The sequence below is a fragment of the Carcharodon carcharias genome, chromosome 9, assembly GCF_017639515.1.
Source record: "Carcharodon carcharias isolate sCarCar2 chromosome 9, sCarCar2.pri, whole genome shotgun sequence".
Lineage (NCBI taxonomy): Eukaryota > Metazoa > Chordata > Chondrichthyes > Lamniformes > Lamnidae > Carcharodon > Carcharodon carcharias.
In genome coordinates this window covers 70,550,080-70,577,665 of record NC_054475.1, presented here as the reverse complement: position 1 = coordinate 70,577,665, position 27,586 = coordinate 70,550,080, and the positions used below count along the sequence as shown (strand labels likewise).

Here is a 27,586-nt window from a genome sequence, read left to right as displayed (position 1 = left end):
GGGACTGGGGGGTTGGGGGCTGGGCACAGAGGGACTGGGGGGTTGGGGGCTGGGCACAGAGGGACTGGGGGGGTGGGGGCTGGGCACAGAGGGACTGGGGGGGTGGGGGCTGGGCACAGAGGTTACTGGGGGAATGGGGGCTGGGCACAGAGGGACTGGGGGGCTGGGGGCTGGGCACAGAGGGACTGTGGACTTGCTGGGATTGAATTGTGAAACATACAACTTCTTCTGATATTGAGAACATTTCTATAGTTCATTTATCATTATAAAGAATGCAAAGGCATTTCATGGGGGAATTATATAGCAAATAATGATACTGAGCCACAAAGGAAATATTAGTGAAAATGACCAAAAGCTTTTTCAAAGAGATTTGAAGAAGGAGAGAGAGGTGGAAAGCTTTAGGGAGGGAATTCCAGAGCTTAGGGATTTTTGCAGTTGAGAACACAGACTTAAAATCTGGGATGCTCTAGAGGGCAGAATTGGAGAACAGTTTTCTCGGAGGCTTGTGAAACTGGTGGAGGTTACAGCGATAGGGAGGGGCAAGGTGAGGGCACGGGGAGATTTGAAAACAAGGATGAGAATTCTAATCTGTTAATTTACCAGGAGTCAATGAAGGTCAGGGAGCACAGGGCTGAAGGTGAACAGGGCCTGTGTCATTTAGGGTATGGGCTGCACAGTTTTGGATGACCTCAAGTTTCTGGATGGTAGAATGTGGAAGATCAGCCAGGAATGTGTTGGGAGAGTCATGTCTGGAGATAACAAAGGCATGAATGAGGGTTTCAGCTGCAGATAAGAGGACATAGAGTTGGTGATGTTAAGGATGTCTTAGTGATGGTGGGGACATGTGGTCAGAAAATAATGTGGTCATCAAATAATACAGAAATGTTGAGAATAGTTTGATTCAGCTTCAGACAATTAGCAAGAAGAGGTATGGAGTTGGTGGCTAGAAAACCGAGTTAGTTTGTGAGGATCAAAGACAATTTGCTTCAGTGTTCCCAATGTCTATTGGAAGGAAATTTCTGCTCATCCAGTACTGGATGTTGGATCAGCAGTTTGATGGTTTAGAGACAGTGGAGGGGTTGAGAGAGGTGGTGGCGAGGTGTCATCAGCAGACCTGTGAAAACCAACACTATGCCTTTAGGCCATCTTTGGCTGCGAGCTGAAGTCACACTTTGGTCTCTGTTTTAAAAGGTTTAATTCGGGTTTTTAGCCAGTGGATTTAAAATCATTATCAGATATAAAGCATGTTTTTGTGGCAACAGTTTGAATCCTGGTGACAAAGAAACTCATGAACTTCTTGTACTTATTGTTGGAGGTGAGTGGAATGAGACAGGGGAGAAGAGGTTAAGAAGACGGCTTGCAGTGGAGAAAGGAAGTCGGAGTTTATCTTTTGCATTCCAGGGTGATTTGGAATAGCGAGCAGTTTTCCAACACAAGAACAGGACCCAACAGTGCTCAGAAGAAGAGTCATACAGACTCGAAACATTAACTTAGTTTCTCTCTCCACAGATACTGCCAACCTGCTTGAGTTTTCCCAGCATTTCCTGTTTTATTTCAGATTTCTAGCACCCACAGTATTTTGCTTTTATTTCAGTCCTCTATGTTATCCAGTCAGATCTGGTGGTGAATGGCTAAAACATTTGACCTTTCAAGTCTGCATCGATGGACTTAAGGAAGCGGAGATGAGGGACTAGAACATCAAAGGTGCGGTTGAGCAAATCAGTAGCTGCAGAAATACTGTGAACAGATAACCAAAGGCTGCATCACTGTAATTATGAAAGTTCAGTGGTAAGTGAATTGGGGGAGACTTTCTTCCAGAGGCAGATACAGGAGGAGGTAGGGTTAGGGTGTGGAAGAGGATGTGGGTGGTGAGTAATAAGGAGATCAGAGATGGCCTTATCTGTAATTGATCTAATGGGACTAGCAAGATCACGTGAGATGGCAAGGTCAAGGGGATGACTACGAATATGGATTGGGGAGGGAAAGATTTGGGAAGGATCAGACAGCAGTGAACTCAGAGGAGGGAGAACATGATTTTGAGATGGAACATGAAATCACTGAGTATGGGTGAGGAGTCACTCAGTCCAAAGGCTGAGGGAGGAAACAATGAAGAAATCTCATTGAGAACATTTTTATGTTACTTGAGTGGGCAATAGAAAATGATGATTTGAAGTCAGAGATGGGAAGCTCTATCAAAGAATCTCCTCAGTCTCCAATACAGCCTAAGAGAAAATTAGCCAGAGATTTTTGATTCAAAATCCTTTGACAACATCTGAGAGATATTAAATCTGCATATCTCAGAATGCCACTGCAGGATTTAAATCCCAAGACTGTTGGAGGTTCTTAGCTCCTATGGATCATGGATCACTAGTTCTACCTCTCCAAAGTCCAGCACTGCATGAACAGAAATTCTCTCCAAATATATATTGTCTTTGGTCCCTGCCACAAATTCTCTTCTCTCTCCCTGGTCAGTCTGAACCAGGCCATTTGCAGTATCAATATCCTATTTGTCCCTGAGATGAGCTCTGATCACATATTAATCTCACCAGCAATACCACCTTGACATCATCCAACTCTGCCACTGCGTCAGCTTATCTGCTGTTGAAACTTTCATCATGCTTTTGTTACTTCCGGGTTCCATTATTCTAACATTCTGCCAGCCTCCCACTTCCACCAACTGTAAACTTCAGCTCATCCAAAACTCTGTTATCTGTGTCCTAACAAACACACATCACCCCATATGCTCGCTGACCTTAAACAGCACCTGTGTTTTAAAATGCTCACCCTTATTTTCAAATCCCTCCATGGCTTCTCCCATTCCTATCTCTGTTTGGGGACAGATGGTGATACAGTGGAAATGTCACCAGACTAGTAATCTAGAGACCCAGGCTAATGCCCCAGGCACGTGAGTTCAAATCCCACCATGACAGCTGGTGGAATTAAATTCAATTAATAAATCTGGAATATAAAGCTAGCCTCAGTAATTGTGATCATGAAACTATCATCGATCGTTGTAAAAACCCACCTGGTTCACTCATATCCTTAACTGGTCTAGCCTACATGTGATTCCAGCAATGTGGTTGACTGCCCTCTGAAATGGCCTAGCCAGCCAGTCAGTTCAAGGGCAATTAGGGATGGGCAACAAATGCTGGCTTGCCAACAATGCCCACTTCCCAATAAAGGAAAAAAAAATCATCTTCAGCCTTACAATCCTCAGAGATATCTGCGCTCCTTCAATAACCTCTCCAGCCTCCCTTAAAACCTATCTCTTTGACCAAACTTTTGGTACCTGTCCTATTGTCTCCTTACGTGGTTCGATGTCATATTTTGTTTGAAGAAGCACCTTGGTATATTTTATTACTTTAACAGTGCTTTAATAATGCAATTATTAAAGGGAGGCAGTGGCGTAGTGGCATTGTCACTGGACCAGTACTCCAGGTACTCAGGGTAATGCTCTGGGGAACTGGGTTCAAATCCCACCATGACAGGTGGTGAAATTTGAATTAATATTAAAAATCTAATGGATTGTTGTAAAAACCCATCTGGTTCACTAATGTCCTTTAGGGAAGGAAATCTGCCATCCTTACCTGGTCTGGCCTAAAGCAATATAATGAACTCTGACATGGGCTAGCAAGCCACTCAGTTCTCAAGGGCAATTAGGGGTGGCCCAGCCAGCGACATCCACAAAAAATAAACATAGAGCCATTAAGTTGAACAGTCTGTGGAACTGTTCCTACTGCTTAATTACCTGCACAGCTGACAAAAGTGAAGATTAAAAAAAACCAAAGGAAAACGTTAACCCTGTCCGCATGTAGGATGAACAATTACAAACAGACTCATGTACTTAGACATATACACATGTACTCACACTCTACTCAATGCAGACACTTATGCGTGCATGCAGATGTGTACTCACAACACATGCATCGACACACATGTGCTCTCACACAGGCATACTTTTGGGTGCATATTGACATGTATTCATACATAGGCTCACTCATATGTGCATCTACACATGCACAACTCACACTTGTAAACCTGTCCTCACACACCCATCGAGGTATACACACAAATGTACTCACATATACACAAGGACTCACACATACATGTGCACATGCAACTGAATTCACATGTAGTCACACAAACATGTTGTCCACACATTAGCTCACCTTTAATCCCTTTGCTCTGTTAATAGCTCTCAAAGGTCTGAGCACTCGGAGGACTCGAAGAATCTTTACCACAGAGATAGCACTGGACCTGGAAAAGAAAGGTAAGGACTGAGCTCCTTAACTGAACACTCTGCACAATGAACTCATATGTGTACACATGCTCACTCGTTCATTCATTCACAAACAACCCAGAAATCTGTCAGCCTAGACACTATGACTAACCAAGTACCTATTGCCTCAATTCCAGAAATGCCCTAGTACACATTGCTGTCACTTTTTAAGGACAGGGGAAAAAGATAAACTGAAACCCCCAATTCCCCTTACCTTCTGTCCATAGCCAGTGTTGATTTTTTCTGATGTGTATTTCCAAACCCCTGTTAGTGAATGGTCAATTTAAAATCACCAGAAGCAGACACTCATGGATTTACGCAAGGAGTATTATTTATTCACACTCATCCTGGAAAGTCTACACTACATCAATCACATAACATACATCCAAGAAAGATACAATTAAACAAGGCAGTGCACTTCTATAAGTATTAGTACCAAACAGAATAGTTATCAGTTCACATGTCTTTGAGAGTTTGGTGAAGGAGGGAACTTTTCCACTCTGGAATTGTAGTTCAGGTAAGTTCAGATGGCTGAGGTCAAATCCGGATTAACTGCCGGGTTCCTTCAAAGGGAAGGCTGTTCAGCAGGTTATGTAGACAGGCACTGGTGGCTGTTATAACCTGAGGTCCAATTTCTTTACAGATGAACTCAAAGTTTTTCGGAAAACAAGCTGGAGGAGGCTCTTTAAAAAGACCTTTAAGCCTCGCAGTTCTTGAAAGGCAAGATGCAGTCCTTCTCTGCAGTTGTGATACCATTAATGTTGGTCTGCAGATTGCACCAGAACAGGCAGGGTCTTGGAATAAAAGATTTTGGCCCATAATTTCCATTCCCCTGGGTGTCATACCTGGGGGGTACCCCGAAGACGCACTGAGGAACCCCCACCAACTAGAAGCTAGAAGCCCCCATGTAAGGAAATTCAAACTTCTGTTGGACAATTGTCCTGCAATAGGAACCATCCCATACTGTGATTTAAATCACAAACTTCAGATAGTTCCACTGGTATTACAATAATAGTTAGCCAGGAAAAGTTAGAAGAATTAAAACCATATTTAACTTCTGGGTGAGAAGAGTACTGACTAACTATAATACTTCCCGCCACGGGACTACCCCCGTCCTCCAAGCCTCCATGGAACACCCCAACTACCGCCGTACCCCACCTCCCCGACCAACCTGAGGCCCCACGGGACACCCTGACTGCCCTCCCCACCCCCTTGGCCCTGGACTACAATGCCCACCCCCACCCAACTACACCGTCCACCCCCCGATTACCTGCCCCATCTCTCTGACTACCTCCAACAACCCCCACTGACCACCTAAACCCCACTGGCCACCTGATAGCAACCCCCCCCACCTCCCCCCCCCACCCCACTGACCACCCAAACTGTCCAACCACCACCCCATACCACTGGCCACCTGACACCCCTCCCACTGTCCCACTGACCACCCAAACCCCTCAAGCTGTCCAACCACCACCTCACCACCGAACACCCAACCCGTCCACACTATCTAACCATAACCCCCCCCACAATGGCCATCTGACACCCCCCCCCACCACACCCCCTCCACCCCACCGCCTCCCTCCATGTACCTTACTAACTTACCTTCTCCCTTGCTTCTCAAAGTAGCTGGACCTTTAAGCCTACCTGCTTTACAGCAGCTAATGCTGTAAAAAAAAGGGCATATCTTCCTTACCTCTGACAGCTGCCCTTGACACAAGGCCTCGGGAACCTGCTGCACTGCACCTTTTTCACCCAGCTTCAGTTGGAAGGTGGGACAAGAAAGGTGCAGCTTCATTTTAGGTTACATAATTAGGAGCAGAGTGGCAATCCGACTGATTATCACTCAATGGAAGTTACGGCCCTTTCAGGTTCATAGAACAGTTTTAATCACCTGATTAAAGGCCATTGATACACAATAGAAGGCAAATAGTGGTCTGCCAGTAAGAACAAAGTAGTTTCCGTCACATGGCCAAAGGTCATTGATATTCAAGGAAGGCAAATGGTGGTCTTTCACTATTCATTTGTGGATAACTGGTCTTGATAGCTCTCTTTGTTACATGACAAACCTGGAGTCATAGAGTCTATTGTCTCTGTGTTTTGGAGTAACCTCCGACAATAGTAAGTGTGGAATTCCATAGATAAGTGCTGTTCATGAATATCCATTCAAGGGGAAGAGCCCCACCATTATAATCCAATTCAGAACTTTCCAGAAAGCTTGTCAGTCTGTTGAAGTTGCAAATCATCAGGCCCTCTTGGCAGTTCATCAGCCTACATTTTAAAAGGAATACAGTTTTTAAAAGTTTGTACTGACATGTCTTGTATTGTCTTTCATCTGTCTTGGTTCTGAGAGCCGACAGACTATGAACAATCTTTCTCCACCGATTTCTATTCTCCGCTGCCCTCACTGCCTGTCCCATAGAGAGGCCAGTCCATGTTCTGATATTATCCATTTATGCCATCTTGACTCTTCCTTGTGCACATTTTCCAGGTGTTTTGCCTTGCATTCCCTCTTTTTCCAAACACTCTCCTCCTGTTGCAAACACATCCAAAATCTGAGCTTCCTTAATATCACTGCCTCAAAAAGGTTCTTCTTCACACCAGTTTTCTCGAGCACCCACTCATTTGTCCACCTGGCTGTCTGTTACACACGGAATATCCATCTGAATTTGTTCATTTCAAATGCTCTTATTTGAGTCTCGCTCCTGATCCTCCTGATGGTCCAGTTTTCACAGGTGTACATTGTCACTGGCTGCACAAGGGCTTTCAGAAAATGAATTTTTGTTATAATTGAGATGCTCTGGCTACTCCATACTCTTTTTAGTGAGTTCACAACACCATGACCCTTGCAAAAACTAGCCTGAATTTCTTTGGTGGACTCTGCTTCTTGCGTGATGAGTGACCCAAGATAGCAGAAACTTTCAACCTGTTCAAGCTGAACTTCATTAATCTGAATCTAGCAGGTTTTTCCACCCCATCCCCATTATCTTTGTCTTGTCAACATTGATCAGGAGACTATTTCTGGTTAACTGCATCAAGACGACCCACCAAATCCTGTAGCTCCTCCACTGCATTAACGAGCGGATTAATGTCACCACAGAATCACAGAATCATACAGGGCAGAAGAGGCCCTTTGGCCCATTGGCTTGCACACAAACAGGGGAGAGGCCTCATCATGAGTGAGACACAGCCAGAGTGAATGTGGGTATTGGAAATTTGGTGCACAGTGGGAATTCAGTGCATAGAGGAAGAGGTGCTCTTTGCATTTTTTCTTTGCTATCCAACTTCTTAAATCTTCAGACAGTGATCTTGCCCTGCTGCAGCAGTACAGGTTACAAGGGAAAGGAATAGCTGGTAAGTAGTGGGTAAGGTCGGGTAAGTACTTACTATTTTTATTGCTTATAGTTTATGGTCTTTTTGTCATTTATAGTTTACATATTCTGTAGTAATGAGGATCAGGAAAGAAGGGCCCTGGAGTAATTGATTTAAAAGGTTTAATTTAAAAGTCATGGCAGGAGACCTCAAAGCCGTGGTGTGCTCCTTGTCTTCCATGTGGGAAGCTGGGAACATTTCTAGTGCCCGGGACCAGCATGTGTGCAGGAAGTGTGTCCAGCTGCCCTGGAAGCTCAGGTTTCAGAGCTGGAACAGCAACAGGTGACACTGTGGAGCATCCACGAGTCTGAGAGCATCGTGGATACCACGTTTAGAGAGGTGGTCACACCACAGCTGAAGGGACTTGAGGAAGGAAGGGTATGGGTGTCCACCAGGCAGTCCAAGAGAAACAGGCAGGTAGTTCAGGAGTCCCCTGGGGTCCCGCTCGCAAATCAGTATTCCACTTTGGAGGCTGATGAGAGCGCTGGTTCCTCCAGGGAGGGCAGACAGAGCCAAGCTTCTGGCACCACAAGCGGCCTGTCTGTACAGGAGGAGAGGAAAAGAGGAAGAACAATAGTAATAGGAGATTCTATTGTCAGGGGAACAGATAGACGCTACTGTGGACATCAACATGACTCCAGGATGGTGTGTTGCCTCCCTGGTGCCAGGGTCCGGGATGTCACTGAATGGCTGCAGGACATCCTGAAGGGAGAGGGTGATAAGGCACAGGTCATGGTACATGTTGGTACCAGTGACATAGGTAGAAAGAGGGATGAGATATGCATCAAGAATTCAGGGAGTTTGGCAGTAGACTAAAAAGCAAGACCTCCCGGGTTGTAATCTCTGGATTATTCTCAGTGCCATGTGCTAGCGAGTTCAGAAATAGGAGAATTGCGCAGATGAATATGTGGCTTAAGAGTTGGTGCAGGAGGGAGGGTTTCAGATTCCTGGATCACTGGGATTGTTTCTGGGGAAGGTGGGACCTGTACAAGTGGAATGGTCTACCAGAATGGGACTAACATTCTTACGGGCAGTGTTGCTAGTGCTATTGGGGGGAGTTTAAGCTAATTCAGCAGGGTGAGGGGACACAGAATGTTAGTAGAATATGGCACATCATAATATAGTAAAACAATCAAGTCAGAGGGAGTACAGCTGCGTTAAGTTTCAAGGGAGTAAGGCAAGGCTGGATGGCCTCTACTTTAATGCCAGGAGTATTACAGGTAAAACGGATGAGCTAAGGGTGAGGATTCACATGTGGAATTGTGATATAGTAGCCATCACTGAGACGTGGTTGAGGGAGGGGCAGGATTGGCAGCTCAACATTCCAGGATATAGAATCTTCAGGTGAGACAGGGGAGGGGCTAAAAGAGGAGGAGGCATTGCATTATTAGCTAAGGAGTCAGTTACTGCAGTAAGGAGAGATGATATCTTGAAGGGGGCATTGAATGAAGCTTTGTGGGTAGAGCTTAGAAATAAAAAAGGGGCGGCCACATTGTTAGCTATTTGTTATAGACCCCCAGATAGTCAGCGGGAAATTTAGCAGCAAATATGTGCATAATTTGCAGAAGTGTGTAAAAACAATAACAATAGAGTAATTATATTAAAAACAAAAACAGAATTACCTGGAAAAACTCAGCAGGTCTGGCAGCATCGGCGGAGAAGAAAAGAGTTGACGTTTCGAGTCCTCATGACCCTTCGACAGAACTTGAGTTTGAGTCCAAGAAAGAGTTGAAATATAAGCTGGTTTAAGGTGTGTGTGTGGGGGGCGGAGAGATAGAGAGACAGAGAGGTGGAGGGGGGGGGTGTGGTTGTAGGGACAAACAAGCAGTGATAGAAGCAGATCATCAAAAGATGTCAACGACAATAGAACAATAGAACACATAGGTGTTAAAGTTAAAGTTGGTGATATTATCTAAATGAATGTGCTAATTAAGAATGGATGGTAGGGCACTCAAGGTATAGCTCTAGTGGGTTTTTTTTTTATTTTTTTTTTATTTTTTATTTTTTTATAATGGAAATAGGTGGGAAAAGGAAAATCTTTATAATTTATTGGAAAAAAAAAGGGAAGGGGGAAACAGAAAGGGGGTGGGGATGGGGGAGGGAGCTCACGACCTAAAGTTGTTGACTTTAGGTCGTGAGCTCCCTCCCCCATCCCCACCCCCTTTCTGTTTCCCCCTTCCCCTTTTTTTTTCCAATAAATTATAAAGATTTTCCTTTTCCCACCTATTTCCATTATAAAAAAAATAATAAAAAAAACCCCCACTAGAGCTATACCTTGAGTGCCCTACCATCCATTCTTAATTAGCACATTCGTTTAGATAATATCATCAACTTTAACTTTAACACCTATGTGTTCTATTGTTCTATTGTCGTTGACATATTTTGATGATCTGCTTCTATCACTGTTTGTTTGTCCCTACAACCACACCCACCCCCCTCCACCTCTCTGTCTCTCTATCTCTCCGACCCCCACACACACACCTTAAACCAGCTTATATTTCAACTCTTTCTTGGACTCAAACTCAAGTTCTGTCGAAGGGTCATGAGGACTCGAAACGTCAACTCTTTTCTTCTCCGCCGATGCTGCCAGACCTGCTGAGTTTTTCCAGGTAATTCTGTTTTTGTTTTGGATTTCTAGCATCCGCAGTTTTTTTGTTTTTATCTCTGAGTAATTATATTAGATGATTTCAACTTTCCTAATATTAATTGTGGTAGACATAATGTTAAGGAGTGGATTTCTTGAAATGTGTACAGAGGAACTTTTTAAGAGGGTCCAACAAAGGCCGGCACAGCGCTGGACCTAATTCTGGGGAATGAAACTGGACAGGTGGCTGAGGTGGTGGTGGGGGAGCATTTTAGTGATAGTGACCCCAACATGGCACAATTTAAGCTTGTTATGGTCACCAGGATATCAAATCTTTGAAACTCACTGCTCATCAATCAGTGTTCCATCTTTGTATCCATCAAGTGTCTCTCTCATAATCATATCTGCTTGGACATTGAATAATTATGGCAAGAGGACACTGTCTTAACACCCTAATTGACTCTGAGCCATTCTGAGAGGGTGCCGGCAACACTGACCCTGGCTCGTTGCTTACAATAAAGCCTGGCTAGCAAGTTAATTAAACGTGGTGAGTATCCCATATCTAACATTGTCAACCAGAGTTTCTTGTGTGAAACTGGATCGAATGCCTTCTCACACTAAATGAGCACATGTATTCCAGCTGCTGATGTTCTTGGACTTTGCGCATTATCATTCTAAGGTGAGTGACTTCGTCTCTGATTCCTCTTCCATGTCGAAGTTCAGCTTGCTCATCAGCAATCTCCCTCTGTCTTTTTCCAGATCCATTCCAGGATGGTCCTCAGTAAGATTTGACCAGCGTGGGAGACTAAAGTAATTGTTTTATAATTTGTTCGCTGTTTCAGGTCACCATTCTTCAGGAGAACGATAAAGGTAGAATCAGTCCAGTCCTCCAGCCAGTCACCAGTCTCCCACAGTGCCACACAGATCTATACATCCTGTACACTACCAATTCTCCTCCCATCTTAAGTAATTCCACCAGTATAGTGTCCAACCCTTGGCCCGATGGCTGGACGTCTGATAAATGGCTCACTGTACCTCAGCTCAAAGTGGAGCAGGCTCACATTTAACTTCCGACTCAGTGTCATCCTTGGAAATGTACTCACAATATTCACACCATCAAGCAGCAAGTTTCTTCACTTCCATTTCAATCTTGCCAGAAGCTGACTGAATGTAATTCAGGTGAGGTTGAAACTTTCTTGTAGTTAATTGAACTGTTTGGTAAAGTTTCCGTATATTGCCTTTCTGATTTCCTGCTTCTAATTCATCACACATATCATTTAACTATTGTACTTCAATCGTTTGCAGCTTTCTATGAATTTTTCTGTCTTTAAACACTTGTAGCAATCCACACCCTTTTTCCTCTTCACCTCCCTCTTGGCTTCAACCAGGCAAAATGGCTCATCAGCCACACTGTAAACTCAGGAATGTAATGAAATATTTCATTAGGAACCAGAATGAGCTCATGCCAGAAGCAATTTTCAGATCAGTGAAATGAGCTGCTGTGTTACATGCATATAGCAGGAGAAAAATTAAATCATCTGGAACACAACATTATATTGCATGGTGCTGCAAGAAATCAGAACAGCTACACTATGTAGTAACACACTGATGTGCAAAAATGCTTTGTGTTTCACATGCTTAGCAAGAAGAGGATGTTACAGAATACAATATTACATCGATGTAGAACTGCAAAACCACAGAACCATTACCACGCAGGAGGAGGTCATTCAGCCTGTCATATCTGTGCTGGCTCTCGGAATGAGCAATTCACTGAGTGACATTCCCCCACATTCTCTCCATAACCCTGCACGTTCTTCCATTTCAGATAACAGTGTAATTCCCTTCCAAATGCCTCGGTTGTACCTGCCTCCACCACACTCTCAGGCAGTGTATTCCAAATCCCAAACACTCGCTGCATGGAAGAGATTTTCCACGTGTCACCATTGCTTCTCTTGTCGGTTACCATGGATCCGTGTCCTTTTGTTCGCGATCTCACCAATGAGAACAGTATCTACTCCACACAAATCCCTCATGATTTTGAATTATCGCACGTTGGCCATTGTGAAGCTTTGCAATTCTCTACCAAAGAATGCTCGGAAACTCAATCATTGAGTATGTTTAAAGTAGATATTGACAGATTTCTAAATAGCAATGACGTAAAAGGATATGAAGATAATGTGGGGAAAAGGCATTGAAGTGGATGATCAGCCATATTGGTATTGGGTATCAGAGTGGGTTCAATGAGCTGAATGGCCTCCTCCTATGTTCCTGCGAATACCCCTATCAAATCTCCTCTCAACCTTCTCTTCTCCAAGGAAAACAGTCCCAACTTCTCCAATCTATCTACATTACTGAAGTCCTCATCCCTGGAACCATTCTCGTGAATCTTTTCTGCACTCTCTCTAATGCCTTTACATCTTAAGTGTGGCCTGAATGGGCTGCAATTCTCCAGCTGAGGCCAAACCAATTTTTTTTATTGATTCATTCACAGGATGTGGGCATCACTGGCTAGGTCAGTATTTATTGCTCATCTCTAGTTGTCCTTCAGAAGGTGGCGGTGAGTCATCTCCTTGTCCATAAGGTGCAACGTTCAAGAAGATAACTCATCACCACTTTCTCAAGGACAATTAGGAATGGGCAATAAATGCTGGCCTCGCCATATCCCATAAATGAATTTTAAAAAAGGTACACCCACGGTACCGCGGGAAGAGAGACTGCGAGGTTCTTGAGCAAATTGATATACGGGGTGACAAGGTATTGGAGGTGTTGGCAGGCTTAAAAGTGGACAAATCTCCAGGTCCAGGTTATTTGTGTCGCAGACAGCTGAGAGATGCAAGGGAGGAGATTGCAGGGGCTCTGAACCAAATTTTTAATTCCTCTCTGGCCACAGGGGAGGTGCCAGAGAACTGGAGAACAGGTAATGTGGTTCTGCTATTTAAGAAGGGTTGTAGAGAGAAGCCAGGGAACTATAGGCCAGTGAGTCTCATGTCAGTGGTAGGGAAACTATTGGAGAAAACTCTGAAGGAGAGAATCCACCTGCACTTGGAGAGGCAAGGTTTGATCAGGGATAGTCAGCATGGCTTTGTCAGAGGGAGATCATGCTTAACAAATTTGATTGAATTTTTTGAGGTGACCAGGTGTGTAGATGAGGGTAGTGTAGTTGATGTAGTTTATATGGATTTCAGCAAAGTCTTTAACATGGGAAACTTATAAAGAAGGCAAATGCACATGGGATACAGTGTAATTTGATGAGGTGGATTCAAAATTGGCTTAGTTGTAGGAGACAGAGGGTGATGACAGAATGATGCTTTAGTGACTGGAAGCCAGTACTGGCGTACCACAGGGATCTGTGCTGGGTCCCCTATTATTCGTCATTTATATAAATGATACAGATGACTATGTGAGGGTTAGGATTAGTAAGTTTGCGGATGACACAAAGATTGGCCGGGTGGTTAACAGTGAAGTTGAGTGTCTTTGGCTACAGGAAGATATAGATGGGATGGTCAAATGGGCAGATAAGTGGCAGATGGAAACTAACCCTGAAAAGTGTGAGGTGATACACTTTGGAAGGAGTAATTTGACAAGGAAGTATTCAATGAATGGCATGACACTAGGAAGTTCTGTGGAACAAAAGGCTTGTGTGTCCATAGATCTCTGAAGGCGGAGGGGCATGTTAGTGGGATGGTAAAAAAGGCATATGGGACACTTGCCTTTATCAATCAAAGCATAGATTACAAAAGTAGGGAGGTCATGTTGGAGTTGTATAGAACCTTGGTGAGGCCACATCTGGAGTACTGTGTGCAGTTCTGCTCGCCACATTATAGGAAGGATGTGATTGCAGTGGAGGGGGTGCAGAGGAGATTCACCAGGATGTTGCCTAGGATGAAACATTTAAGTTATGAAGAGAGGTTGGAGAGACTTGGGTTGTTTTCATTGCAGCAGAGAAGACTGAGGGGCGACCTGATTGAGGTGTACAAGATTATGAAGGACATGGACAAGGTGGATAGGGAGCAGCTGTTCCCCTTAGTTGAAGGGTCAGTCACAAGGGGACATAAGTTCAAGGTGAGGGGCAGGAGGTTTAGGGGGGACGTGAGGAAAAGCTTTTTTACCCAGAAGGTGGTGATGGTCTGGAATGCGCTGTCTGGGAGGGTGGTGGAGGCGGGTTGCCTCACATCCTTTAAAAAGTACCTGGATGAGTACTTGGCACGTCATAACATTCAAGGCTATGGGCCAAGTGCTGGTAAATGGGATTAGGTAGGTAGATCAGGTGTTTCTTGTGTATTGGCCGAAGGGCCTCTTCTGCACTGTGTGATTCTGCTGTTAGGAAGAGAGTCTCAGGATTTTGACCCAGTGACAGTGAAGGAACGCCGATATATTTCCAAGTCAGGATGGTGAGTGGCTTGGAGGGGAACTTCCAACTGGTGGTGTTCCCGTGTGCCTGCTGCCCTTGTCCTTCTAGATGGCAGTGGTCATGGGTTTGGAAGGTGCTGTGAAAAGAGCCTTGGTGAGTTGCTGCAGTGCATCTTGTAGATGGTACACACTGTTGCTACTGTGCGTCAGTGGTGGAGGGAGTGAAAATTTAAAGTGGGGGATGGGTGTCAATCAAGTAGGTTTTTGTGGGAGCTGCACTCATCCAGGCAAATGTAAAATATTCCATCACAGTCCTGACGTGTGGATAGTGGACAGGCTATGGGGAGTCAGGAGGTGAGATAGTCACTCCAGAATTCCTAGCCTCTGACCTGCTCTTGTAGCCACAGTATTTATATGGCTAGTCCAGTTCAGTTTCTGGTCAATGGTAACCCCCAGGATGTTGATAGTGGGGGAATTCAGAGATGGTAATGCCATTGAATGTCAAGGGGCATGTCAAGAACCTACTCCCTTGTTCAAGATGGTCATTTCCTGACACTTGTGTGGCATGAACGTTATTTGCCACTTATCAGCCCAAGCCTGAATGTTGTCCAGGTCTTGCTACACATCGGCACAGACTGCTTCAGTATCTGAGGAGCCATGAATGATGCTGAACATTGTGCAATCATTAGCAAACATCCCCACTTCTGACCTTATGATGGAAGGAAGGTCATTGATGAAGCAGCTGAAAATGGTTGGGCCAAGGGCATTGCCCTGAGGAACTCCTGCTATGATGTCCTGGAGCTGAGATGACTGACCTCCAACAACCATAACCACCTTCCTCTGTGCTAGGTATGACTCCAACCACTGGAGAGTTTTCCCCCTGATTCCTATTGACTCCAGTTTTGCTTGGGCTCCTTGATGCCAGATTCTGTCAAATGCTGCCTTGATGTCAAGGGCAGTCACTCTCGCCTCACCTCTGGAGTTCAGCTCTTTTGTCCATGTTTGAACTAAGGCTGTCATGAGGTCAAGAGCTGAGTGACCCTGGCAAAACTCAAACTGGACATCAGTGAGCAGGTTTTCCGTTTTATTACCTACCTGACATTTGTCATAAGCACTAAGATATAAGCAAAATACTGCGGATTCTGGAAATCTGAAACAAAAACAGAAAATGCTGGAAAAATTCAGCAGGTCTAGCAGCATCTGTGGAGAGAGAAACAGAGTTTATGTTTCGAAGCCATATGACTCTTCTTCAGACCCTCTGAAAAAGGGTCATAGGGACTTGAAACGTTAACTCTGTTTCTCTCTCCACAGATGCTGCTAGATCTGCTGAGTTTGTCATAAACACACTTCTTCTGCTTTATCTTAATCTCTATTTTATCATCCAGGGAGCTCTGGATTTGTTTGTCTTACCTTCGCCTTTTGAAGAAACATACCCTAACTGTGCCCAAACTATCTATACTTTAAAGGTAGCCCATTGTTCAGCTGCCTTCCTGCTAACAATTGATTCCAATTTATTTGGCCCAGATTCATGCTTACCCCATTGAAGTTGCCTTTCCCCCAGTTAATTATTCTTATTCTGGATTGTTCTTTGTCATTTTCCAAATCCTAAATGGTTAGTATGCAGGTACAGCAAATCCTAAGTCCTAAATGTTATGATACAATGATTACAGTCCCTCAAATATTCTATTGATACCTGATCTACCTCATTTCCAAGAACCAGGTATAGCTGTGCCTCCTTCCTCTTTGGACTGCAAACATACTGCTGTAGAAAATTCTCCTGAACACACTCTAAGAACTCTTTCCCCTCTCTGCCCTTTACATTACCAACTCAATCTATATTCGGATAATTGAAGTTCCCCTATTATAACTACTCCACAATTCCTTGCACTTCTCTGTAATTTCCTTGCAAATTTATTCCTTTACATCTTTTCCGCTAGTTTCTGTTGAAGGGTCATGAGGACTCGAAACGTCAACTCTTTTCTTCTCCGCTGATGCTGCCAGACCTGCTGAGTTTTTCCAGATAATTCTGTTTTTGTTTTTTATTACTTTCTCACCTGCTCTGAACCCACTATTTCCTACTCTCATGCTATCTGCCTCTCCCAATACTCTGTGCACGTTGATTCCTCTTTGATATTACCTCCTACTTCCTCCACCCCTGCCAAGTTAGTTTAAACCCTCCCTAATAACACAAGCAAGCAACTCAGTCCTGACTCTACTTAGGTGCAACCCATTCAGCCTGTACAGGTCCCATCTCCCCCAGAGCCGGTCCCAATGTGCCATGAATCTAAAGCTTCTGCACCATCTTTCCAGCCATGCATTCATCTGCTTTATCCTCCTATTTCTATACTCATTTGTTTATGGCATTGGGAGTAATCCAGAGATTAATACTTTTGAGGCCCTGCTAATTTTCTACCTAGCTTTCTAAATTCAGGCTGCAAGACAACATCCCTCTTTCTACTTATGTCATTGGCACCAATGTGGACCATGACTGCTGGCTGTTCGCCTTCCCCCTTCAGGGTTCTCTGCAGCTGCTCAGTGACATCCTTGACCCTGGCACCAGGGAGGCAACATACCATCCTGGGTTCACGTCTGCGGCAACTGAAACGCCTATTTGTTCCCCTAACTACCAATCACCTATAATTGTTTTTCCAGTCTTCTTTGTAGTCATTTGTGGGTACCATGGACACGGCTCTGGCTACATCCCCCAGATGAACCAATCATTCTCATCCATATCCAGAATACTTGTTGGAGAGTGGGCTGCACTCAGGGGACTCCTGCACTACCTGCCTATTTCTACTTAATTGCCTAGTGGTTACGCATGTGGTGACCACATCTATAAACATGCTATCCACAAAGCTCCATGTTATTCTGGAACAGCACACTGGGTGATATTACATTAATTTAGAAAGCATGTTACACTGTATTTACATTTTTATATAGATTAGCATGATACACTGGATGGGATAACAATTCACCAAATAAAGTGTGGTACTCTAGATGGCACAACACTGATCTCGAGTTGCATGGTCGATTGAGTGGAATAACACAGATCTAAAACTATGAGTTACAGTGGAAAGTAAAACACTGGATGATGTAACACTGAACCAGAACAAGCTATTACATTGGATGGTTTAATACTGAGTTAGAACATTGTGTTACACTGGATGGTGTTACAAACGTACATATGCAAACATTTCAATTAGCAGCAGGAGTAGGCCACTTGGCCCCTCAAGCCTGCTCCGCCATTCAATAAGATCATGGCTGATCTGATTGTGACCTCAACTCTACATTCCTGCCTACGCCCAATAACCTTTCACCCCCTTGTTAATCAAGAATCTATCTACCCCTGCCTTAAAAATATTCAAAGACTCTGCTTCCACTGCCTTTTGAGGAAGAGAGTTCCAAAGACACTCAACCCTCAGAGAAAAAAATTCTCCTCATCTCTGTCTTAAATGAGTGACCCTTTATTTTTCAACAGCACCCCCTAGCTCTAGATTCTCCCACAAGAAATATACTCCAGATGTGGTCTCACCAGTGCCCTGTACAACTCGAGCATAACCTCCCCTACTTTTGTAATCATTTCCTCTCATAATAAATGATAACATTCTATTAGCTTTCCTAATTACTTGTTGTACCTGCATAATAACCTTTGGTTATTCATGCACTAAGACACCCAGATCCCTCTGAATTTCAGAGTTCTGCTATCTCCCACCATTTAGGTAATATGCTTCTTTTTTGTTCTTCCTGCCAAAATGAACAATTTTACATTTGCCCACATTAGAACCATAGAAAAATTACAGCACAGAAGGAGGCCATACGACCCATCTTGTCCATGCCAGCCCGAGGACATCCAGGTGCCCTTTCTAATCCCACCTTCCTGCATCCAGCCCATAGCCCTGCGGCTTACAGCACTTTAGGTGCAGATCCAGGTACTTTTAAAAAGAGTTTAAAGTTTCTGCCTCTACCACCAACTTGGGCAGCGAATTCCAGACACCCACTACCCTCTGCATAAAAAAGTTCTTCCTCATGTCCCCCCTACACCTTCTGCACTTATCTTGAATCTATGTCCTCTGGTTCTAGAATTCTCCATCAAGGGAAAAATTTTATCCTGCCCACTCTATCTATTCCCCTCAGAATTTTGTACATCTCAATCAAGTCACCTCTCAGCCTTCCTTGTTCTAAGGAAAATAACCCTAATCCTATCCAATCTGTCCTCGTAGCTACACTTTTCTAACCCTGGCAACATTCTTGTAAACCTCCTCTGCACTCTCTCCAGAGCTGTTACATCCTTCAAGACCTCTGCCAATGAAGGACAGCATTCCATTTGCCTACTTTACAACCTTATCTACTTGAACTGCTGCCTTCAGAGACCTGTGAACTTTATGCCAAGATCTCTCACTTCGTGTACCTCTCTTAGTATATTCCCATTTATTTTGTAATCCCTGTAACTCTTTGACCTCCCTAAATGTATGACCTCACACTTCTCTATGTTAAAATCCATCTGCCACTTTACCGCCCACTCCACCAACCCATCTATATCATTTTGGAGATTATGGCTATCCTCTACACTATCCATTACTCGGCCAATCTTTGTGTCATCTGCAAATTTCCCAATCGTGCCCCCCACGTTCACGTCCAAATCGTTAATATATAACACAAACGGCAAGGGTCCCAACACTGAGCCCTGTGGAACACCACTTGAGACAAATTTCCATTCTCAAGGGCATCCATCAACCATTACCCTTTGTTTCCTGTTACAAAGCCAACCTTTTACTCAGTTTGCCACATTACCCTGAATCCCATGGGCTTTTATTTTCCTGACCAATCTGCCATGTGGGACCTTGTCAAATGCCTTGCTAAAATCCATGTACACAACATACACTGCATTACCTTCATCAACTCTTCTTGTCACTTCCTCAAAGAATTCAATCAAATTTGTGAGGCAAGACCTTCCTTTAACAAGTCCATGCTGACCATCCCTGACTAATCCATGCCTTTCCACATGACAGTTAATCCCATCTCTCAGGATTGATTCTACTAATTTGTTCAGCACCGATTTAAGACTAACTGGCCTATAATTGTTTGGCATTTCTTTTGACCCTTTTTTAAACAATGGAACTACGTTTGCATTTCTCCAGTCCTCCGGTACCTCCCCTGTGTCTAGTGAAGATTGGAAAATGATCCTCAGAGCATCTGCTATCTCCTCCCTGACTTCCTTCAGCAGCCTCGGAAACAATCCATCTGGCCCTGGTGACTTATCAACTTTCAAGGATTTCAACACTTCGAGTATTTCCTCTCTCTTTATGACTATCCCGTCCAATATCTCGCAGTGTTCCTCCTGGACTACTATATCTACATCCTTCCTTTCCTTTGTAAATCCGGAGACAAAATAGTAATTCAAAACCCTTCCCACAGCCTCTGCATCTACACAAGTTTCCATCTTCATCTCTGATAGGTCCCACTTTTTCCTTAACTAACCTCTTAGCATTAATGTATTGGTAAAATATCTTTGGGCAATCTTTAACTTTACTTGCTAATCTTTTTACATGCCTCCTCTTGGAATTTCTTATTTCCTTTTTTACTTCATCCCTGCACTTCCTAAATTCGTCTAGGCTGTCTGCAGTGCTTAATTCTTTGTGCCTATCATATGCTTTCTTTTTCTGTTTGATCTTCCCCTGTATTCCTCTAGACAACCAGGGGTGTTTAGATTTGATAGTACCACTCTTATTTTTGTAGGGGACATGTCTACTTTGTACAATTAGGATCTCGCTTTTCAGTGTTTCCCACTGGTTTTCCAGTGTTTGATCCTCCAGCATTGCTGTCCAGTCCACCTCAGCCAAGTCCCTTCTCATTTCTGCAAAATTTGCCTTCCCCCATTTCAAGACTATTACTCCTGCCTTATCTCTGTCCTTTTCCATGGTAATGCTAAATCTAACTGAATTGTGATCACTGTCCCCGATATGGTCGCCAACTGTCACTTCACCCACTTGACCTTCTTCGTTCCCCAAGACTAGGTCTAGAATTACATCTCCTCTCATTGGGTTTGTCACTAATTTGTTGAAAAAATTTTCCTGGGCACACTGCATGAACTTTTCTCCCTCAGTGCCCCTTATATTGTTTGAATCCCAGTTGATATTAGGATAGTTTAAGTCTCCTACTTTTATTGCCCTCTTGTTCTTACAAGCAGAAATATGCCTACATATTTGTTCTTCTATCTCCCTTTCACTATTTGGGGGTCTGTAGTATACTCCCAGTAGTGTGACTGCTCCTTTTTTATTTCTAAGCTCAATCCATAAAGCCTCGTTTGCTGACCCATTTATTATATCATCCCTTCTCACAACTGGAATTGATGCTTTAACCATTAGTACTACCCCTCTTCCTTTTTTATCTCCTACTCTATCGTGTCTGAAGACTGTATAACCAGGGATATTTAGCTGCCAGTTTTGTCCCTTCTTTAGCCAGGTCTCCCTTATAGCAATGACATCCTGCTGCCATGTATCTACCTGTGCCCTTAACTCATCTACCTTGTTTGTAATACTCCTTGCCTTGAAGTATAAACAGTTTAACCCAGTCAATTTCCTTTGCTGGACACTTTTTAAACTTTGCTTCTCCTGTAACTCCATGTCTATCACAATGTCCCTAGCTAATGTTCTATCTCCATTTTTCTGATCTGAATCTGACCTATCTGATCCTACTCCTGGGATCCCATCCCCCTGCCACACTAGTTTAAATACCCCCCAACAGAACTAGCAAAAGCCCCCACAAGGACACTGGTCCCAGCTCTGCTTGGGTGCAGCCTGTCCGGTTTGTACAGGTCCCACCTTCCCCAGAACCGGTCCCAGTGCCTCAAGAATCTGAATCCCTCCCGGCTACACCATCTCTCCAGCCACGTGTTCATTTGGTCTATCCTCTTATTCCGCTCTCGCTAACATGTGGAACTGGGAGTAATCCTAAGATTACCACATTTGAGGTCCTGCATTTTAATTTATCTCCTAACTCCCTGTACTGAGCTTGTAGGGTCTCATCCCTTAGTTTACCTATGTCGTTGGTACCAATGTGTATCACGACCACTGGCTGCTTACCTACCCTCCCCAGAATGTCCTGCAGCCGCTCCATGACATCTCAGACCCTGGAACCAGGGAGGCAATATACCATCCTTGATTCACGTTTGCGGCCACAGAAGCGTCTGTCTGTGCCCCTAACTATTGAATCCCCTATCACTATAGCCCTGCCACTTGTTTTCCTTCTGCCCTTCTGAGCAGCAGAGCCACCCACGGTGCCGTGAACTTGACTGTTGCTGCTTTCCCCTGAGAGGCCGTCCCCACCAACAGTATCTGTTAGAGAGGGGGATGACCACAGGGGACTCCTGCACTACCTTTCTGAGTGTTTTCCTGTTCCTGATGGTCATCCATTCCCTTTTTGTCTGTGTAATCTTCACCTGCGGTGTTACCACCTCGCTAAACGTGCTATCCATGACTTGCTCAGCATCACAGATGCTCCACAATGAGTCCACCCACAGCTCCAGCGTCCCTCATTTCCCACATCCTGCAGGAGGAGGATATCACGGGTCTGAGTTCTCCTGCCAGGACGTCCCTCTCGATTAAGCTAGTTACTCCTTTAAAAAATACACTAGTTCGGGGCTTTATTTATATTTGCTAGGAACCTTGTTTCTTGACTAATTATACTTGTACAGTACTGCTCTATACTTTTTTTGTAGCTCCTACCTCAGTATTAAGCAATGAATAACTTTAATAGATTGGAAAAAAAAACTCACCAGGATTTACTCACCAATCAGCTGCTTTTTTCTTAAATCCACTTTCAGAAGAGTATCCCTCGCAGGTCTGGTGCACTCCTGAAGGTACTGCTTCTCCCTCTTTTTTTTTGGTTTGAGGAGGAGGGAGGGATGGAAACACTACAGCAATGTAATGTTTGGGGTTATTCCATTCTGTGACAGTGGATCCTCCTCAATCCCTTTCTGAGTCACGGTGTCTGCAGTGACTTCTCCATTTGCCAGATCTTTGCTCACTCACTTAACCTATGTCCCTTTGTAGCCTCCTTATGTACTCTTCACAATTTACTTTCCACCCTTTCTTTGTGTTGTCTGCAAATTTAATCACCATTCCTTTGGTCCCTTCATCCAAGTCATTTGTATAAGTTGTAAAATGTTGAGGCCCCTGCACTGATCCCTGTGGTACACCACTCATCACATCCTCCCAACCAGAAAAAGACCAATTTACACCAATTCTCTGCTTCCTGTTAGCTAATGAATCTTCTGTCCATGCCAATATTATATCCCCTACACCATGAGCTTTTATTTTTCTACAAAACCTTTGATGTAGCACTTTATCAAATGCCTCCTGGAAATCTAAGTACAGTACGCCCACCAGTTCCCCTTTATCCACAGCACATGTGACTCTTCAAAGGACTTCAATATACTGATTAAACATGATTTCCCTTTCACAAAACCATGTTGACTCTGCCTGATTGCTTTGAATTTTTCTAAATGCCCTGCTATAACACCTTTAATAATAGCTTCAAACATTTTCCCTATGACAGATGTTAGGCTAACTGGCCTGTCGTTTCCTGCTTTCTGTCTCTCTCCCTTTTTGAATAAAGGAATTATGTTTGCTATTTTGCAATCTAATGGAACCTTCCCTGAATCTAGGAATTTTGGAACTTCTTTCAAGACCTTAGGGTCGAGTCCATCCAGACCTGGAGACTTGTCAGCCTGCAGTCCGAACAATTTGCTCAATACCACTTCCCTGGTGAATGTAATTTCTCCAACTTCCTTCCTTCCTTCCATTTCCTGATTTACAGTTATTTCCATGATATTACATGTCCTCTATGGTGAAGACCGAAGCAAAGTACCTGTTTAATTCAAATAAATAACAAAAACAAAAATAGCTGGAAAAACTCAGCAGGTCTGACAGCATCTGTGGAGAGGAAAACAGTTAATGTTTCGAGTCCGTATGACTCTTCATCAGAACCTGTTTAATTCATCCGACATCTCCCTACGGAGCTAGAACAGTGTGTTCCACCAGATGGAGTTACACTGAGCTACAACAGTGTGTTACACTCAATGGTGTAAGTGTGATCCAGAACAGTGTTACACTGGAAGTAAACACTAGTTGGTGTAACAGTGATATGTAGCCATGTGTTGCACTTGATTATGTAGTGTGGACGTAGAACAGTGCGTTACACAGGAACATGTAAGTATGATCTAGAGCAGTGTGTTACACTGAACGGTGCAAAATTGAACCAGAACAATGTGTTATAGTGAATGTGGTAATATGAAATGAAAACAATGTGCTGCACTAGATTGTGCAACCGTGTGCTAGAACAGTGAGTTACACTGGATGCTGTTACATTGAGCTAGAGCTGTGTGCTGGACTGATTGGTAAAGCACAGACTTAGAACAGAGTGTTACATTGGATAGTGTGAGGTCGATCTAAAACAATGTGTTACTTTGGAAGGTAGATGGTGTAACACTGAGTTTGAACAGTGCATTACACTGGATGGTGTAACACTGAGCTAGACTAGTGTGTTACACTGGGCATTTCAACACAGAGATAGAACAGTGTATTACACTGGATCGTGTAACACACTATTACTGCATTACAATGAAAGGTCAACACTAGTTGTAACAGTGATACATAAGTGTTAAAAACAAAAAAACTGCGGATGCTGGAAATCCAAAACAAAAACAGAATTACCTGGAAAAACTCAGCAGGTCTGGCAGCATCGGTGGAGAAGAAAAGAGTTGACGTTTCGAGTCCTCATGACCCTTCGACAGAACATGAGGACTCGAAACGTCAACTCTTTTCTTCTCCGCCGATGCTGCCAGACCTGCTGAGTTTTTCCAGGTAATTCTGTTTTTGTTATACATAAGTGTGTTGTACTTGATTTTGTAGTGCATACCTAGAACAGTGCATTACATAGGAATGTGTCAGAATGATCTAGAGCAGTGTGTTACCCTGAATGGTGCAAAACTGAGTTAGAATAAGATATTACACTGGATATTGTTATACTGAGCTACAAGAATGTATTACACCGAATGGTGTAACATTGAGCTAGAGTAGGGTATTACATTGGGTGGTGTAACAATGAGCTGGAACAGTGTATTACATTGGAAGGAATAACATTCAGCTAGAACAGTCTTTTACACTGGATATTATTGCAATCAGCTAGAACAGTGTTTCGCTGGCTGGCATTACACTGAGCTACAAAAGTGTATGACATTGGATGGTGTAACACTGAGTTAGAACAGAGTATTACACTGAGTAGCGTAACACTGAGCTAAAACAGGGTATTGCACTTGATGGTGCAATACAGAGCTAGAACAGTGTATTACACAGAGCTAGAACAGTGTACTATACTGGATGGTGTTATACTGAGCTGGAACCATGTGTTACACTAGATGGTGTTAAACTGAGCTAAGTCAATGTATTACACTGGATGGTGTTACACTGAGCTAGGACAGCGCATCGCACTGGATGGTATGATACTGAGCTAGAACAGTGTACTGCACTGGATGGTGTTACACTGCGCTAGAGCAGTGCATTACGCTGTTAAAACTAAGCTAGAACAGTGTACTACACTGGATGGAGTTACACTGAAAAACAACAGTGTATTGCAATGGATGGTGGCACTTGGAGAAGGAAATTCATATGACCAGCCAATCTTTTGCATGTTTCAAGCACATGTTTTCTCAGCAGAGCTGAGGAGAAGCAGCTGAGAAGCAGAGGCAGAAGACCCAAGTGGGATCCCTCCTGTCTCCCTCTCTCTAATACACCTGGTAAGCTTTGAGCCTTGTTTGCTGACTGTGACCATCCAGGGATGCTGCCAAGAGAGACTCCTTAGTAAAAATTCAGCCCAGCACTACTGTCTCCAGAAGAACAACCAAAGAAGCCGGCTACACCTTTAAACTGGAAGCATCGGGACCATCAAAGGAAAGTCTGAGGCCAGCCGAGTCGCCTACCTACAGACAATATATTCCTTTTTACTTTGTTGTTGACTCAAATTTGGTCAAATTGTCCTTCCCCACTCTGTAATCTGTATTTGTGTGTTTATGAACATCGAGTATATTTGTGTGTGTATATATGTGTGTGTGTGCAAGTTACAGCATATTTTATTATTTTTGATCAACTTAAGCATAATAAAGTTAACCTCTTCTTTGTTAAACTCAAGAAAACCTGTTCGATTGGTTGTTTTATGACCAGAGCACATGAACAGTTAAGTATTTATTGAATTGGCAAGTATATCCTTTTCAAACAAAAACTGTTGCAGTCAAATGAGAGGGATAGGAAGGGATTGATACAGCCCCTTCTCATCTGATCGAAACACCCCCTTCTGTGCATGTCTTACTCTACGATTCCATGATTCTGAGCATGAAAAAGATGGTGGAGCTGGAGATTCCATCCTACTTACTGAATTCCGAAGGAGATGAGAGAGACACTGACCACCAACAAGTCCAGGATATTGAAATAATTCCGACAAAAGGAGCCTTTGTGTAGGAAAGCACCATAAGCTGTCATCTATGAAGAATAAGAGAGAGAGAATGAGGGTGTGAGCGATAGGGAGAGTGTGAGAAATGGTGTTTGAGATAGAGAGAAAAAAGTAAGGGGGAGGAAGACATATGGGTTACTGAGAGAGAGAAAATGAGAAATAGTTAGCAAGATAAGTAACATACTCAAGAATTTTTAAATTTTTAAAACTCTAGTCATAGATTCCTAGAAGCTAACAGCACAAAAGAAAGCCATGCTGTCCATCATGCCTGTGTGATCCTTCAAAATAGCAGTCCTGCTTTGACCCACATCATTGCTTTTTGTCCGTATTCCCGTAAATTGCCCATTCTCAAGTGCCTGTTCAACTCTCCTTTCAAATGATTTGTGGTCTCAGCGTCCAGCAGCTTTTCAGTTAGAGTACTCTGCTCTGAGTCAACAAATTTCTCCTCATTTTGCCTCTCAATCTTTTTCCAATGTATTTGAATCACTGAACTCTAGTTATTGACACACTTGTCAGACAGTAAATAGTGAAAAGATGAAAACACATCCTCGTCTTGAAAACCTTCCCTATCCCTTCCCAACATCTCTCCACCCCCAACCCCTCCTCAACATCGCCATAGTCCCTCCCCTGCATCTTCCCATACCCACCCCCTCCTCAGCATCTCCATAATCCCTCCCTCCCCACCGTCTGCCCAGCCCCACCTGACCATCACCACTGTGTCACCCTCAACATCTCCTCCAACTTCTTCCTACAGTTTCTCAAAAAATGCTTAAAAATATCTTTGGTAGAATACAAGATCTGTCATAGCTCTAAAAGGCAAGAGCTTCACTTGTGTCATTTAACAATCTTGGTCAGCAAGAGAATTGAGAGACAGTATAAAACTAAAAGAAAGAGTTATAGAAAAGCAAAAAACAGCAGAGATAAAGAACAGCAAAAGGATACATAGAAAGTGCAAAGAGCCTCAAAAACAATGAGAAAAAGCTCATGAGGTATATCAAGGACAAGACTGAAGAATTTTACAAGCATATTCATAGAATCATACAGCACAGGAGACCATTCGCCTCATCATGCCTGTCCCAGCTCTTTGGTTGAGCTATCCAATTACTGTAATCCCATTCCCTGCTCTTATCCCATTGTCCTGTTTTTTTCTCCCTTAAAGTAGTTATCCAATTCCCTTTTGAAAATTTGTTCATTTAAAAATTGTAAAATTATCCATTTCACTCCATTATTTAAGGGTGAGAGAGAGAAAATAGGAAACTCCAGCCTAGCCTAATGCGTGTTGTAAAGAAATTACATGAACCTGTTGTTTGGGACTGAGTGAGTAAGCACTTGGACAAATATAAAATGATCAGAGGGAGCCAGCATGGATTTGTAAAGGGTAGGTCATGTCTAACAAACCTAAGTGAGTTTTCTAAGGAGATAAGGAAATGACTATGGATGCTATTTACGAACATCAAACCAAAATGTGATTAAGAGGGTCAATATAACACCCCACCCCA

At 43.5% G+C, this 27,586-nt stretch overlaps 1 protein-coding gene across 1 annotated transcript in view; it reads right to left on the bottom strand.

Moving 5' to 3' along the window:
• LOC121282430 (voltage-dependent L-type calcium channel subunit alpha-1S-like) overlaps window positions 1-27,586 on the bottom strand; it is a 746,261-nt gene that overhangs the window by 227,948 nt on the left and 490,727 nt on the right. Inside the window, exons 20-21 of the mRNA XM_041196142.1 lie at window positions 26,010-26,116; window positions 4,170-4,257 (exon numbers count right to left, since the gene is read on the bottom strand). Of these exons, the coding sequence (XP_041052076.1) occupies window positions 4,170-4,257; window positions 26,010-26,116 (195 nt within the window). The remainder of the gene's footprint in view (window positions 1-4,169; window positions 4,258-26,009; window positions 26,117-27,586) is intronic.